General features: G+C 42.7%; 1 protein-coding gene across 1 annotated transcript; it reads left to right on the forward strand.

Moving 5' to 3' along the window:
* The first annotated feature begins 915 nt into the window (after nt 1-915).
* CD180 (CD180 molecule) lies at nt 916-15,713 on the forward strand. The gene is made up of 3 exons (XM_006061722.3): nt 916-1,263; nt 9,601-9,767; nt 13,923-15,713. The coding sequence occupies exons 1-3, from the start codon at nt 1,174-1,176 to the stop codon at nt 15,649-15,651; spliced, it is 1,986 nt and encodes a 661-aa protein (XP_006061784.1). The 5' UTR covers nt 916-1,173; the 3' UTR covers nt 15,652-15,713.
* The last annotated feature ends 768 nt before the right edge of the window (nt 15,714-16,481 follow it).

Raw genomic sequence — 16,481 nt, forward strand, 5'->3', positions numbered from 1 at the left:
CCTCTAAGTATCAGTTTCTACATCTATTAAATGGGGGAAATAGCACCTCTTTGATATAATATGTGATGAGGAGATATACACAAAAGAAAACCTGCTTAGCGTCTGACACATAATACGTGTTCAATAAGCGGTAGCTACTATGATTATCATATTAGTGGTGCTAACGCAGTAATGGTGGTACCTCAAGGCGTGAACTCCAATGCTAAGAATTGGCTCTTGGAAATGGAATGGGAGGACAGTAATGCCAAGTGTCTCTTATATGCCAAAGGACTGAAAACAGACAGTGTTGGAGGCAGCTAAATTCAGCCCAGTGAGGAATGAATGAACTTTCTTTAATCACTATTGTATCTTGCCTCATAATGAGGGTAGCTGCAATCCTATTTCAAGGCTATTTCTAAGAAGAAATAGAGCCAAGGCTGACATCCTTAACTCTGCTCTCTCTGAACCGGACTGCTCTGTATATGGCAGTGACCTTTACTTCCCTGGGTCACCTTGGGAAGGGATTTCATGGCAGCCACTTCAGCAAGCCTGAATCATATCATGGGATGGATTTGTCTTCCTCCTATACCGAGACTAGATGAGGGGTCCGCGGGGGAGGCTGAAGCAGCAGCTCCACCCTCTTTCTGGGATGACCCTGCTCCCTCTTGCCCTAGTTCCCAGCTCCAGCAGGTGCCCCTGGAGGGCACCTTCCCTCCACGCCCACAGAGTGCTCTGCCCTTCCAGTGCACCCCAGTCCCTTTCCTGGTCACTCACCCAGGCTAACTAACAAGGTAGCCTCCCCCATGAGGACAGCCTCCTGTTCCCACAAGCTTCTTTCATGGAGAGGAACTGGAAGCTTGCCGAGGGTCACTAGGAACCATTGCCCCAAGTGTCCATGTGACCAGAGCAAGGGCACTGCACAACTGATTCCTGTTTGCCAGAAGTGCCCTGGGCCATTCTTAGGTTGGGTGCTCAGCTATTTTTGGCAAGAATGAGTCCAATGCAAAAGGGACTTCCCCTTTTTTGCAGTGCAAAGCTACCAAATGCTGAGCAGTCAAGAGCATTTCTTATTTCCAGATTACCCTCTGAGCACCTCTCTGGCTGCCAGATTACCAAGATTGTCATAGCTTGATTCAATTTCTCAGCTCCAGGCTCTAGCTAACCACACCAGGCTGGGTGGCCTCAGTCCTGGGAATGGCTCCCTGTGTCAGCTGCTTCCTGTTGGCGGTGCTGATTTCTGCCAGCTGTAAAGCCATCCCCTCCTCAGATCCGAAGTGCACTGAGGTGAGTCCAACTTATTTGTCTTTGTCCACATTAAACTGCCTGGAAATGTTGAGATTCAGCACGCAGTTGTATCTGAGCCTTGGCATTCCAATATCCACTGTCTTTAAAAGGGCAATGGGGTGTGTAGAACTTTTTCTTTGCTGTGAAAAAGGAGCCAAAGTGCTCTGCTGGGGAGGTGCACTCACTGATTCCTAGTAGGAAGAGGTGAGAGTTGTTCTCCTCTGCACACAATTTCCCCCAAATAATCCCAGTTGGGTCATAAAATGTCAACAGGTTCCCAGTGCAAAGAGTAGAGCTCCAAACCTGCTTCCTAGCATAAAGGGGCTGTTTGTCCAACCTCCCACCACAGGGCCACTTCCCCAAAGAGTCCTTCAGTTTCCTGGCATTCAGGGTGGAGGTAAGTGAAGACCACCTGTGTCAGGCTTTAGAGAAGAGAAAGATCACTCTGAATGAACTGGGCTTTCTCCTCGAGTGGGACCCTCCATCTGTTTCACTAACCCACAGGAGTAACATTTGAGAGTAGAGCCAAATTGTACCTTCTGTTTGGACCATAGCAATGTTTATCGACCTGTGGGAAGTTCTTGGGGCTTCTCAAGTGGCCCAATGACAGAGAACCTGTCTGCCAATGCAGGAGACATAAGAGATGCGGGTTTGATTCCTGGGTTGGGAAGATCCCCTGGAGGAGGGCATGGCAACCCATTCAGTATTCTTGCCTGGAGAAGCCCATGGACAGAGCAGCCTGCAGGCTACAGTCCATGGGTTTGCAGGAGTCAGGCATGACTGGAAGCGACTTAGCAATCACGCACGCAAAGGAAGTTCTTGGGCAGGGTGATGAGATAGAGAAAGAAAGAAGGATCATTCTCTTACCATCTTCCTCCCTGTACCTCTGATCCCATCAGGTATCCAGCCCCACATGGCCTGTCAGACAAGGGCTGTGGACAGGAAGGACCATCAGTCTTGGTGGCTGAGTGGGCTGCTTTCCTAGTTTGGAGCTGAATGACAAAAAAGAGGCAGGAGTAGCTCAGTGGAGAAAGGCAGAGCTTAAGACCCAGGGTCAGGAGAATCAGGGAAAGTGGGGCAAGGACCTGCCAGCCAAGAGCAAGAACAGAAGCCAGGACTTTAAGAAGGCCTAGGAGCAGAAAGCAATAGGACCTTGTTAGTCTGGTGCGTGTATGATCAGAAGATAAGTCATGTCTGACTCCGTACAACCCCATGGGCTGCCAGCCTCCTCTGTCCATGGAATTATCCAGGAAAGAATACTGGAGTGGGTTGCCATTTCCTTATCCAGGGGATATTCCTGACCCAGGGTTCGAACCTACGTCTCCTACATCAGTAGGTGGATTCTTTACCCCGAGCCACCTGGGAAGCATTGTTGATCTGATATTGGGATGGAATCAGGATGCACACTCAGACCAAAAGGAAGTACAGTGTCCAGGGGAAATTGTTCCATCTGCCACAATAGTGTACCACGGACCAGATGGCTCCAACAACAGGAGCCTCCTTGGGTACAACTCTGCAGGCTAGCAGTCCAAGATCAAGGTGTCAGCAAGGTTGCCAAGGCCCCTTTCCTTGGCTTATTGACAGCCTTTTTCTCAGGCCCTATCCTGAAAACAAGGGTTTGGTTCTGTTTTGAGTTCAGTAAACTTTTTACTGAAGTAAAATTTACATACAGAAAAGTCTACCACCCTTAAGGGCAGAGCTCAATGAGTTTTCACCAAGTGGACACATCTGAGCAGCCTGCAGAACAAAAAGCAGAACCTTCTCAGCACCTAAGAAGCCCTCTCATGTCTCCTCCAGATCACCAGCCCCTCAGACCCTCCAATATTCTCACTTCTATCACCAAAAATGGATTTTGCCTCTTTTTTGAGTTTTGTATACATGAGACCAGTGTAAACTCTTCTGTACCTGGCTGATTTTGCTCAATATCAAGCATATGAGATTTATCGACGATGTTGTGTGCAGCCACCATGGGCTCGTTTCCATCACTGAATGGTATTCTGTTGTGTTGTTGTTGTTTGCTAGGTCATGTCTGACTTTCTTGTGACCCCATGGACTGTAGCCCACCAGGCTCCTCTGTCCATGGGATTATCCAGGCAAGCATATTGGAGTGGGTTGCCACGTCCTCCTCCAGGGGATCTTCCCAACCCAGGGATAGAACCCATCTCCTGCATTTCCTGCATTGGCAGGCAGATTCTTGGGAAGCTCCACATTCTTATCTAGGTCTTTAGTAAATAAATGAACAAATACTTATCAGATATATGTCAGGGAGTAGATGTATTTCATCATAGGGTACACATGTATTTAGTAAATATTGCCAGTTTTCAATGTGTTGGTATCCATTTATTCTCACCAGCAGTGGATATGAGTTCTGATTGCCCCAATGCCTCACTAACATTTGCTATTGTTTGTTTAAAAACATTAGCTATTCTGATGGATGAGTAGGGGCATTTCATTGTGCCCCTGGTAATTATTTTCCTGATAATTAAATTGAGTATATTTGTGTATTTCTGTGTGTATGTGTGTGTGTGTAAGTGCCTTTTCCAGTCTTTGGCCCATTTTCTCTTAGACTGTTCAAGGGTTTTTGGTTGTCTTTTTTTTTTTTTTTTTTTTTCGGTAGTGGTTCTTTATGTATTCTGGATACAGTTTCTTTATCAGATTGCAAATATCTTCTCCTCCTCTGTGGCTTGCCTTTTCATTCTAAATATTTTTTTAAAAAGAGAAGTCCTTAATTTTAACATAGCTTGATTTATCATTTTTCTTTTATTTATTTTAAGTGAATGTCTATTTTGTTTAAGAAATTTTGCCAGGCCAAAGCAGTGAAGATATTATCCTATATCTTCTTTTGGAAGTTTTATAATTTTTTTATCATTTTGTATTTATTTCTAAGTTTCACATGTAAATTTACAGTCCATCTGGAATTATTTATTATTATTATTTTTTGCATGTGATGTAGAAGAGGAATCAAGATGAATTTTTAAATAAAACTTTTTGTTTGAAAAAAATGTCAAACCTTGAAAAATTCTGAAATATTCTCAAAATATTATAATGAATGCCAGTAAATACTCCACACAGAATCTTCCATGTTTAAATGGAATGTATGTATGTATGGGTGTGTATCGCAACAAAATTAGATCTATGACCAAGTTTTTGAAGGTTGGTAAATACGCAAACCGTGCTGGAGTTCAGCCTTCTGTGATTTGGATTCAGGTGATATTTTAGACGTGCTCTTGCATCATTGTTGGTGAATATAGGGATGCCTGCTCCTTTCAGATGACTGTTGGTCACTGTACAGTCACTAAGTCATATCCAGCTTTTTGCAACACCATGGACTGCAGCACGCCAGGCTTCCTGTCCTTCACTATCTCCCAGAGTTTTCTCAAACTCATATCCATTGAGTCAGTGATGCCATCCAAACCATCTCATCCTCTGTCATCCCCTTCTCCTCCTGCCCTCAATCTTTCCCAGCATCAGGGTCTTTTCCAATGAGTCAGCTCTTGGAATCAGGTGGCCAAAGTATTGGAGCTCTAGAATCAGTGCTTCCAATGAAGATTCAGGGTTGATTTCCCAGATGACTATTCAGTCCTCTCAAACCCACGGTAGGAGACAATCCTTCATGTCCAAGTATGGGGGAAAGTGCTTAGTAAAGCTCTGTTTTAAGAGAACTCCAAGTTCATGATACAGGGGCTTCCCAATAATTCTAGACAATGACAATGATGTTTCAATGATCCAAGGAAATGCTGACTTTTCTTGTGGGCGCTTGATGTATATTACCTCGTTAATCCTCAGAGCTGGTCTACCAAGAGAGGTTATTGTCCTCAATCCATAGCTGAGCAAAACAGGAGGCTCAGAGAACACAGCTTGGTAGTTGAGAGCTGGGATGTGAACCCAGGCAGTCTGCCTCAAGACACACAGAAAGTGAACTGCGTTTAATCTGAGTGCCCTTTGCCTGCAGTCAGATTGACAATAGAATTTTAGGGATGTGACCTCTTCAGAGTCTTTTATTTTCAGAGAGTAACTGTTACTCTGGGATTTGACTCAGTCAAATTGCTGTCTCTGGATAGAGAGAAGTGATTAGCAAGGGAAGGTTGGAGCTCAGTGTCCCAGATTCCCCATGCCTGGGGGAGCTGGCTGCTGCTGCAGGTGCCAAGTGCAGAGGAGGCATCCAAACAGGTGGGAATCAGTGCGTGTGTGAAACTCAGCGAGTCTGAAGTCAGAAATGATCTCAGCACTTGCGAGGAGAGAAATACTGTGGGTTGGGAGGGAGTCAGAGATACAGCAGGAAGAAGCAAAATAAGATCATGATTGAAAAAATGCAAATGAGTACCTGGAGGGAAAAGAGATTGCAGACACAGATGGAGCACTTGGGCGCCCCGCTCTGTGTAATGGCACCGCTCTGAGGTGGAGCTGGACAAAGGGATGGGCGTGGGTCCCAGTGCAAATGCCCGTGACTGGAATAGAAGTGGGCATGGGTCAGTTGTCCTGAATACCATGGGGCTTTGCCTCAGCCCTGCATAAGTTCACATCCAGAAGGGTCCAGACTGCAGTGGAATGGCCAAAGCAGAAGAGTGAGAAAGTGACTTTGGAAACTGACCCTGGACTGAGGTCTAGCAACGAAGTCTGGGTTTATAGGAAGTGGTCACGTGGGGCTCAAAGAAACCACAGGGGCTGCAAAAGCAGTGGTGGGTATCTGCCTAGAAAAGCAACTGAACATGTGGTCCTCGCAGCTGACCCAGCCCTGAGCACAGGGGCAGTGACCACATAGCTGGGACACAGGATTTCTCTTCTACACCCCACCCTTTCAGGTTCCTTTCTATTATCAGTCTGCTGCCCAGGAATCCTGTGCTATGCTATGGGAGCTCACTCTAAGGAAGTTTCGCTGTGAAAACTGTCAGCGAGAAAGACACAATCTCACTGATACAGTTTTACAAAAAGTGTATAACCTGAATCAAATCATGAGCAAACAAACCACAGAGAAGGAACATTCTGCAAACTACTAGCCAGGATTCTTAAAAAAATTAATCAATGTCAGTAGAGATCATGAAAGGCTGAAGAATCTGCTCAGATTAAAGGAGACAGAAGGGATGTGGAAATGAGAGATAATGATTGAACAGAAATGCGATGTAAAAGCCATGGTGAGGAGCCCAGAATAGTCTCTGAAATGGGCTTGGTTTTCAAATTTCCTTATGAGTTCTTATCATGTGCCTCATTCCTTAGGAATCAAGGGCAGATAATTCATTGCAGTTTACCTAACTAGAGATTATTGAATGTTACAACCCAGGCTCCCAGTGAGCTTCTCAGTCCTCCTGGGAAGGGTTGTGCCCTGGCTCTCGGGTTTTCACAGGGTTGAAACTGAGCTATTCCTTTCCATTTGCTAGGCCAGTGGTTCAGGACAGCTCATATCCCTTTCAACTTTTGGGATCACATTAACACAGTGAAGTGCTTAGTGAAGCATACAAGAGGAGTAATTTAGCTGTCACAGAAATGTATATATTCTGGAAAAGGAGGGAATTGCCAATGCTGAGCCTTTTACTGCAAGGCCAGAACAGAGCAAGACCAACTGAGGGAAGGCCCCATTTCTCCATGTATTTATGATGTCAGTGATGCCGAGATCAGAAAAGAAAAATGAGTCTCCTCAAAGCTAATCTGAACCTCAGAAGGTGCACATACATCTCCCTGGGTCTTCTCTCTTTATGGGGACCAAGAGGGATCTCACAGGGTGTGTTTTCCCTCACCAGTTAGTCAAATATATTTTAAAGGCCAAGTGTGCATTTCAAGGGCATTCTGTGGATTTGCGGCAGTGGCTGAAGGACTTTGGGTCTATGAAACAATTATGGATGACAAAGGTTTATAAATATGGCATTTTCATCGGTGACTTTGTAACATTGTCACAATATAGAAGAAAACTGGACTTCTCTGGTAGCTCAGACGGTAAAGAATCTGCCTGCAATGCAGGAGACCTGGGTTTGACCCCTGGGTCAGGAAGATCCCCTGGAGAAAGGTATGGCAACCCACTCCAGTATTCTTGCCTCAAAAATTCCATGGACAGAGGAGCCTGGTTGGCTACAGTCCATGGGATCACAAAGAATCGGACACGACTGAGTGACTAACACTTTCATGTAGAAGAAAACCAGTGATTTCCTGTAAATGAGTGTTCTCAGTTTTGCTTTAAAAAAAGGGCCTGGCTAAGCAGAAGTCGGAGAGTGAGTACGGCAAAAAGCAATTAAAATGGCGACACCTCTAACTCAAAGCCCTTCAGATAAAGGCAGATGTGTCCCAGCTTCTGTGTGCACTTAAGCAGACCCGTTTGCAACTCAGCATGAGCAAAGCTGCTGATACAGATTTCAATGGCCACCACGTGGCCTGGAGAAAGCAGGGCCTGAAAGGTGCGATGAAATCAAGTGGAGCCTGAGATGAGCTGCGAGATGGTCTGTGGTTCTGGAATGTCTATCTTCTTTGTGTCTCCAAGTTGTACTTCTCTTGGAGAAGCATTTCTTTCTTTCCCTGGAGCCTCCCCATGCAATATATACCCCACCATACCTTCAGACCTGTCCCACCACCCTTTATTCTAAGGCATCAGCCAGATAAATTTATGAGCCCATAATTCTAAGGGCCTCTAAAGAACCCCTTCACATTTTTACCTGCTTAGTCCAAGATCTGTAACTTGAGTTAGCACATCTAGCAAGCAGTAAGCAGCAGATGTGAGAACACCTGACTCTCACATTAGCATGTGGGACCCAGCATGAGGAAGTCCTCTGAATTTACATGCAGAGCTATGCCCTATGCTGGGTCTGGTATCAGCAGCCTGCAGTTCAGGGAGCCTAAACTGAGTCATACTTCAAGATTATAAGACCTTATGACTTAAGGTCTGTCCCATGCTGCTAGTACTTTTCTTTTTTAAACATTAAGAAAATTTCTAAATATATAAAAAAAATGGTTAGTTATAGGGAACCTTGTGAATGGGATCACTCCACATTCAGCAACCACCAACATTTTGGCTACTAATTTCCTCCATCCACTCTCTCCTTTTTTGCCAAAGTATTTCAAAGCAAATCTCCACCATCATGTCATTTTGCCTCTAAAACCTTCAAAAAGTAACTCAAAAATAAGAACATCTCTCCTACATAATTACAAGGTCATTATCATTAACAAAATTCGCAGTTCTTTAATATTCTATAATATCCTGTCCTCATTTGAAGTTCCCTGACAATGTTTTCCCAAATGCCTTATTTGAATCAGAATCTAAAGAAGTGCCAGAAGCGAAGAAAGTGTTACTCATTCAATCGTGTCATTTCAGCTCCATAGACTGTAGCCTGCCAGGCTCCTCAGTCCAGGGATTCTCCAGGCAAGAACACTGCAGTGGGACCATTTCCTTTTCCAGGAGATCTTCCCCACCCCGGAAGATCACCCGGGAACCCACATCTCTTGTGTCTCCTGCATTTGCAGGTGAACCCACATCTCTTGCGTCTCCTGCATTTGCAGGTGAACCCACATCTCTTGCGTCTCCTGCATTTGCAGGTGAACCCACATCTCTTGCGTCTCCTGCATTTGCAGGTGAACCCACATCTCTTGCGTCTCCTGCATTTGCAGGTGAACCCACATCTCTTGCGTCTCCTGCATTTGCAGGTGGGTTCTTTACCACTAGTGCCGCCTGGGAAGCTCCGTACTTCAAACTGCATCACATCACCAAGTCTGCAATATCTGGTTGTCTTCTTTTGTTGACACTAGAGTTATGTATTTGTTTCAAAATGAAGGAAAAAAAACATTTTTATGCATCCAAAATCAAAACTATAAAACAAATTACGTTCAGAAAAGGCTTGTTTTTATCACCACACCTCAATCTGCTTCCTTCCCTTCCCTTCCCTTAAATAGAGCCAGTTTAGGGCTCACCTCCCCCGTTTCTTTTTGTAAATGTAAGAAAATGCACACATACTTTCCCTAGGTATCATACGGTATACTACATATTATATGCGACATATACTAATAGATGTCTACATCTTGATTTTTTCACTTTACAATTAACCTGCATATCACTCCATTATGATTATATATGAAGATTGTACTTAGTCCTTTTTTAGCTACACAGGGTTCCATTTTGTGAATGTACATATTTCAACTGGCCTATATGGATAGATAATCTGGTTATGGCCAACCTTTTGCTATTGTAAAAAATACCACAATGAATAATGTTATGCATAGTCATTTTGTGCTTTTCCAAGTATTTTATTTGATGACGATTCCTAGAAGTGAGACCTCTGCCCAAAGGATAAAACCTGTCATGTTACTAGAAAGCCAGTAAATACGCTGTCTGATGTTGACTCACACTGTTTCTCTTATCAGAAAGAAGGCAACAGGACGTACAACTGTGAAAATTTAGGTCTCAGAGAAATTCCTGACACTCTACCAAACACAACAGAAGTTCTGGAATTCAGCTTCAACTTCTTGCCTACAATTCAAAATACAACCTTCAGCAGGCTCATAAATCTTATCTTTTTGGATTTGACCAGGTTTGTATCTGAGTTTTTTGTGTGTGCTTGATGTTTTACTTAGGTCAAAACACAATGTGCATTCAAGCTGTTTCCAGGACCTTCCTCTGGGGAGCAGGACAACCTGCTTATTCTGCATGTTTACCCCTTCCCATGAAATATTTTTACACAGGTAAAATATAATTTAAGCACCAATCAGTGGGGAGGAAAGTGGCTGATTCTCAAAATAGATTGTGTCTGCGGTGCTGTTGAAGAAGTTTGAAAGAATGTCAATAACACAACTGAAAATAATCTTGTACTAAATCAGATGTTACATCATACTATATTTTAGCAGAGTTGATTATGAATAGGTGTGACATGTTAAGAAAAAAGTTAGAGGAGATATATACACCATCTACTAACTTTTTTCCTGAAAATTGGTTTTAGAGGCAGGATGAAGATTCTAAATGCTGACCCAGGGCTTCTGAGCCAGCAGGCAGAAGTGCCAGAAGAAAATAAAGTGATAGAGCAAGAGAGAAATGCAGCTGGGGTGTGTGTGTGTGTGTAAGTTGGGGGAGGGCTCCGTCTGTAGATGGAGCCTGCTACTCTTACAGAAGTTCCATTTCTTCTACCTTCTACCTTGGTCCTTCAACTGAAGCTTCTGCAGAGCAGGAGCACATTTACATCCTTTGCTGCTGTTTAGTCACTAAGTCATGTCCAACTCTTTTGTGACCCCATGGACTGTAGCCCACCAGGCTCCTCTGTCCGAGGAATTTCCAGGCAAGAATACTGGAGTGGGTTGCCATTTCCTCCTCCAGGGGATCTTCCCCACCCAGGGACTGAACCCGTGTCTCCTGCCTCTTTTGCATTGCAGGTGGATTCTTTACCACTGATCCACCAGGAAAGTCCTTTCACATCCATAAGACTATACAGTCACATCTGCATGACCGCCACTGGGAGGCAGGCATGGCAAATGCTGCCATTCCACCCCCGTTAGATGGGAAAACAGAGGCTCAAGGAGATTTTGCGAGCCTGCTTAAATTCACACAGGAAGGAAACTGAGACTTTTGCTCTCCTGACTCCCAGTCCAGAATTTACTTTCTCTTTTAATATTTCTCATTCTCACATGAGAAGAGTTTGACTTTTTAAGAAGTATTAGGCCAGGAGAGCTTTCATAACTAGACGACTCTCAGTTTCCTCTTCTGCTATTTTCAAAAAGTGGTAAAAAATGGGACCTCATACTTTCTAAAGTCCTCCTCCCTCTGCTCCCCTCCCCACCCTGTATCTGGCTACAATTGAGGCGCTGTTTTCATGACCTTACACAGTTGCTGTTTCCTTAGCTTTACCAGTTTGCTTTCTTTGCCCTTTGCTCATTCTTCTGTTTTGCTTTTCAGAACTTCCTCTCTGGAATTCTTTTCCTTTTTAGACATTTCACTTCTTTGGTTACTGTCTGTTAGCGGTCAACTTCCTCAGTTCCTTATTTTCTGAAAATATTTTTATTTCACTCTGATTCTTGCAAGATAATGTTTTCTGGCCTATGTCATCGCTCTCTGGCAACTGTCTAGGCTGACCGTAGTTTTGTTCTCAGCCTTCAAGATTATCATTCCAGGCTCCCACTGTTGCTGCTGGGAGGTCATCCATCTGTCCAGTCATTGTTCATATGTTGAATATCTGTCTTTTCTTCTCTGGATATTCTCAATAGCTTCTCTTTGTCCTTGGAATTCTATAATATCACAGTGATGCATTGTGTAGATTGTCAGGCTCCTTGAATCTGAGTTTGGTGTCTTTCATCAGTTTTAAAATATTCTAGCCACTATTCATTTGAACTCCGGTTTGCTCCCACTCACCCTTGTATCATCTTTGGATCTCTGATTAGACTTATATTGCATCATCTTAACTGTCCTTTATATATCTTAATATCTCTTTATTGTTTTCCAACTCATTTTTTTTTTATTTTGGCTACATTCTAGGTAATTTCCTCAAATTTATTTCTAGTCCAATAATATCCTCTTTAGCTGTGTTTAATCTCTTGTATAAGCCATCCATTGGTTTTCTAATTTCAGTTATTAACTTTTCTCATTTTAATATTTATTTTTTATTTTACAAATATAGGAGGTCAGTTTTAATATTTTTTCCTTCATCATACTTTTGGTTCTTACTATTTGCTTTAAGCATATCAAGCATGTTTGACATAGTGTATTTATGATATAATAATACATATAAGCTTTATCATCTATTCTTTATCAGATCAGATCAGATCAGATCAGTCACTCAGTCGTGTCCGACTCTTTGCGACCCCATGAATTGCAGCACTCCAGGCCTCCCTGTCCATCACCAACTCCCAGAGTTCACTCAGACTCACGTCCATTGACTCAGTGATGCCATCCAGCCATCTCATCCTCTGTCATCCCCTTCTCCTCTTGCCCCCAATCCCTCCCAGCATCAGAGTCTTTTCCAATGAGTCAACTCTTCGCATGAGGTGGCCAAAGTACTGGAGTTTCAGCTTTAGCATCATTCCTTCCAAAGAAATCCCAGGGCTGATCTCCTTCAGAATGGACTGGTTGGATCTCCTTGCAGTCCAAGGGACTCTCAAGAGTCTTCTCCAACACCACAGTTCAGAAGCATCAATTCTTTGGCACTCAGCCTTCTTCACAGTCCAACTCTCACATCCATCCATGACCACAGGAAAAACCATAGCCTTGACCAGAAGGACCTTTGTTGGCAAAGTAATGTCTCTGCTTTTGAATATGCTATCTATTCTTTATACATCTTATACATATATTGCATACACACACACACACACATATATATGTATACTTTATCAGATATATCTGATAACTCTGGCATCTGCTGCCTTTTTAAATCTGATTCTGTAGAGCTTTTTTTTTTTTGGCTGACTTTGGCTAATGTGTTTTCCTTATGTGTTTAGTTAATTTTTATTTTGAGAATTTATCATGTAGAACTTTGTATAAATCTTTATTTAAAATGTTTCCTTGAACTAGATAATACCAATGAGCTATTAATATTGGTATGCGTGACAATGGCATCATGCCTATAGAAAATAAGCCTTTTTTTTTTTTTGAAATGCATACTGAAATATGTATAGACACCTAGGATTTGACTTAATTTAAGAGAGAGAAGTAGGTATAGAAGAAGAAATGACTATGGCAAAATGGTGAGAACTGTTGCATCTGTGTGATATATATATGGAAATTCACTGTACTATTCTCTTTACTTTTATGTAAATTGGAATGGTTTTTATGTAAATCTTTTCCCCTGCTAGTTACCTGAAATCACTACCATTCTGGAACTGTTTTAAGCTAAATTGTCCATTTGGGTTTCTTTGGGGAAGTCCACAGAGACAGTGTAAACTCAGGCTACAGTTTTCATAGGTGGAAGCTGGTGGTGGTTAGAGAATCTCAGAGGATGTTTTTCTTGTTGTTCTTCCTGTTTTTCTACCCAGAAGCAAGGTCAAGATAAACATATATCCTCAAAGTCTCGCTCGATGAGTTTTCTTTTTTTAAGTTCACCCACTGAAAGGATCCCTTGAGGGTCTTGGTAGTCTGCAGGTTTTTTTAAAAGACCTCCTATTCTATCCCCAAAGTTTTGTCTCCTGCCACTGGGCTGTGTGGCTCATTAAAATCTGGACTCTAGGCCACCAAGGATCAGCAGATATTGACAGATATGAAACAGCTAGCTCCAGAACTTGGTCCTATGGTTTCAAGCTTCCTTTGGACACTACATCTCTAAACCATTCACTTATTGACCTCCAGGGGAGCTCTGTGTGTGTGTGTGTGCGTGGATGTATAGTGCAGTATTTTGAGGTATAATATCAGGATGAGTTTTCTCTGAACCTCTAGTTCCATATTTCTATGGAGGATTTTCATATATATCATTTGAATCACAACCGTTCTACAAAGCAATCATTGTTTGCTATACTTTATAGAAGAAAAAACAGAGGTTGAGAAAAGTTGTGACTTGCCCAGGATGGCATAGATAACATATTTTATATATCATGTTATACATTATGTAGTTTATGACATATTTTATATTGCTTATAACAGTAAATAATAATTTGATTTTGTCTACAAACAAACTACTAATTGTTCCAAACACAAATCTCTGAGAATTCAACTTAAAATAGAATTTTTTTCTTTTCCTTAATTAATTCTTCTTAAACACTCTTATCTTTTTAAGGTGCCAGATTAACTGGGTACATGAAGACACTTTTCAAAGCCATCATCAACTGAACACCATTGTGTTAACTGGAAATCCCCTGATATTCATGGCAGAAACATCATTTACTGGGCCCAAGTTCCTGAAGCATCTTTTCTTAACCCAAACAGGAATATCCAATCTCGAGTTTATCCCAGTGCACAACCTGGAAAATTTGGAAAGTTTGCATCTTGGAAGCAACCATATTTCCTCCATTAATCTCCCAGAAAACTTCCCAACACAGAATCTGAAAGTCCTGGATTTTCAGAATAATGCTATACACTACATCTCTAGAAAAGACACCAATTCTCTGGAACAGGCCACCAACCTAAGCCTTAACTTCAATGGCAATGACATTAAAGGCATTGAACCCGGGGCTTTCAATTCAAAGATCTTTCAAAGTGTGAAATTTGGAGGGTCTCTTGACTTATATATTATATTTAAAGGTCTACAGAACTCTACTATTCAGTCTCTTTGGCTGGGGACATTTGAGGACACCGATGACCAAGATCTCACTTCAGCCACATTTGAGGGACTTTGTGACATGTCTGTTGAGAGCATCAACTTACAAAAGCACCGTTTCTCTGACTTATCATCGTCCACATTTCGGTGCTTCACTCGACTCCAGGAGTTGGATCTGACAGCAGCTCACTTGAATGGATTGCCTTCTGGGATTGAGGGTATGAACTCTCTCAAGAAATTAGTTCTCAATGCAAATAATTTTGATCAATTGTGTCAAATCAATGCTGCCGGTTTCCCGTCCCTTAGGGACCTTTATATCAAAGGCAACATGAGGAAACTTGACCTCGGCACTAGATGTTTAGAAAAACTAGAAAATCTTCAGAAACTTGATTTAAGCCACAGTGATATCGAGGCTTCTGACTGTTGCAATCTGCAACTCAAAAACCTGCGCCACCTGCAATACTTAAACCTGAGCTACAATGAGCCCCTTGGTCTCGAGGATCAGGCGTTCAAAGAATGCCCTCAGCTAGAACTGCTGGATTTGGCATTTACCCACCTACGTGTTAAGGCTCCACACAGCCCTTTCCAAAACCTCCATCTCCTGCGGGTTCTGAATCTCTCTCACTGCCTCCTTGATACCAGCAATCAGCACCTCCTAGCAGGCCTGCGGGATCTCCGGCATCTGAATTTACAAGGGAATTCCTTTCAAGATGGGAGCATCTCAAAGACCAACCTACTTCAGACAGTAGGCAGCTTGGAGATTCTGATTTTATCCTCCTGTAATCTCCTCTCCATAGACCAGCAAGCATTCCACGGCCTTGGGAACGTGAACCACTTAGACTTGAGCCACAACAGCCTGACAGGAGACAGCATGGATGCTCTTAACCATCTTAAGGGGATCTACCTTAATCTGGCCTCCAATAACATTCGCATCATCCCACCCCATCTCCTCCTTGCCTTGTCTCAGCAGAGCACCATTAATTTAAGTCACAATCCCCTGGACTGCACCTGCTCAAATATTCATTTCATAACATGGTACAAAGAAAATCTACATAAACTTGAGGACTTGGAGGAGACTACGTGTGCAAATCCCCCATCTTTAAGGGGAGTGAAACTGTCCGACGTCAAACTGCACTGTGGGATTACGGGCGTGGGCATTTTCTTTATTGTAGTATTTGTATTCTTGCTCATCCTTCTGCTCATTTTTTCAGTTAAATTTATTCTTAGGTGGAAATACCAGCACATTTAGTGCTGAAGGTTTCTGGAGAGGGAAAATAAATATGCTTAGCAGAATTGCCCTTGGTAAGGAAACTGCTGTCTGTTAGTGACTAGGTTTTTCTGACTGGTTCCTGGGATTGGGTAGGGATTCACTGTACATTTCGGAGTCCCAGAATTGATGAACCTCCCAGGAAGGTAAACTGACTAGGGCCAGAGGGTCAGATGCAGCTATGAGAGATACAGGGCCTTTTGCTCATGTGGAAGGTGGGTAGAAGTTGAGGGGGACCAGCGGCAGGGAAAGGCCAGGAGACTATTAGGAGGTCATCACTTCCACTCATGAGCATCCCCGGAGGCACCTCCTACCTTGACCCTCCCACATCTCTCTCTCCTGCAGCTCTGGTATTGTGCTTGGGTCTGAGTTCTCAGTAATATAGCCATTTGGGAAACAAGTTGGGGATAAAGTCTCAAAGTGTATTTTAATTTTGAAAAAGAGAAAACACAATGAATTTAAAAGAAGAGGCTGAGAAATGAATCTTACCATCAAATTGACTTCATTAACTTCTTTAATCCTTAAATTTCCAAGGATTCTACAAGGCCACCACGGTACAAATAGCTCTAAGGAAAAAGAAAAAAAAGACACCCTCACCAAGATGCCCCTCCCCCAAGGTTGAGATGTTCTGCACATGGAACACCCTCATTTTAGAACAAAGGAGGCTTTTTTTTTTTTGTCTTTTTAATCTATCTGGTGTTCTCACTCTTATTATATTACAGATCCTAACTTACAGGTGGGCTGTGTATTTTTCAAAAGAAAAACACTCTTTTCATTTGAATGTCTGGTCCTTGGAAGCTTCTTTCTCATAG

The sequence above is a fragment of the Bubalus bubalis genome, chromosome 19 (genome assembly GCF_019923935.1).
Source record: "Bubalus bubalis isolate 160015118507 breed Murrah chromosome 19, NDDB_SH_1, whole genome shotgun sequence".
Lineage (NCBI taxonomy): Eukaryota > Metazoa > Chordata > Mammalia > Artiodactyla > Bovidae > Bubalus > Bubalus bubalis.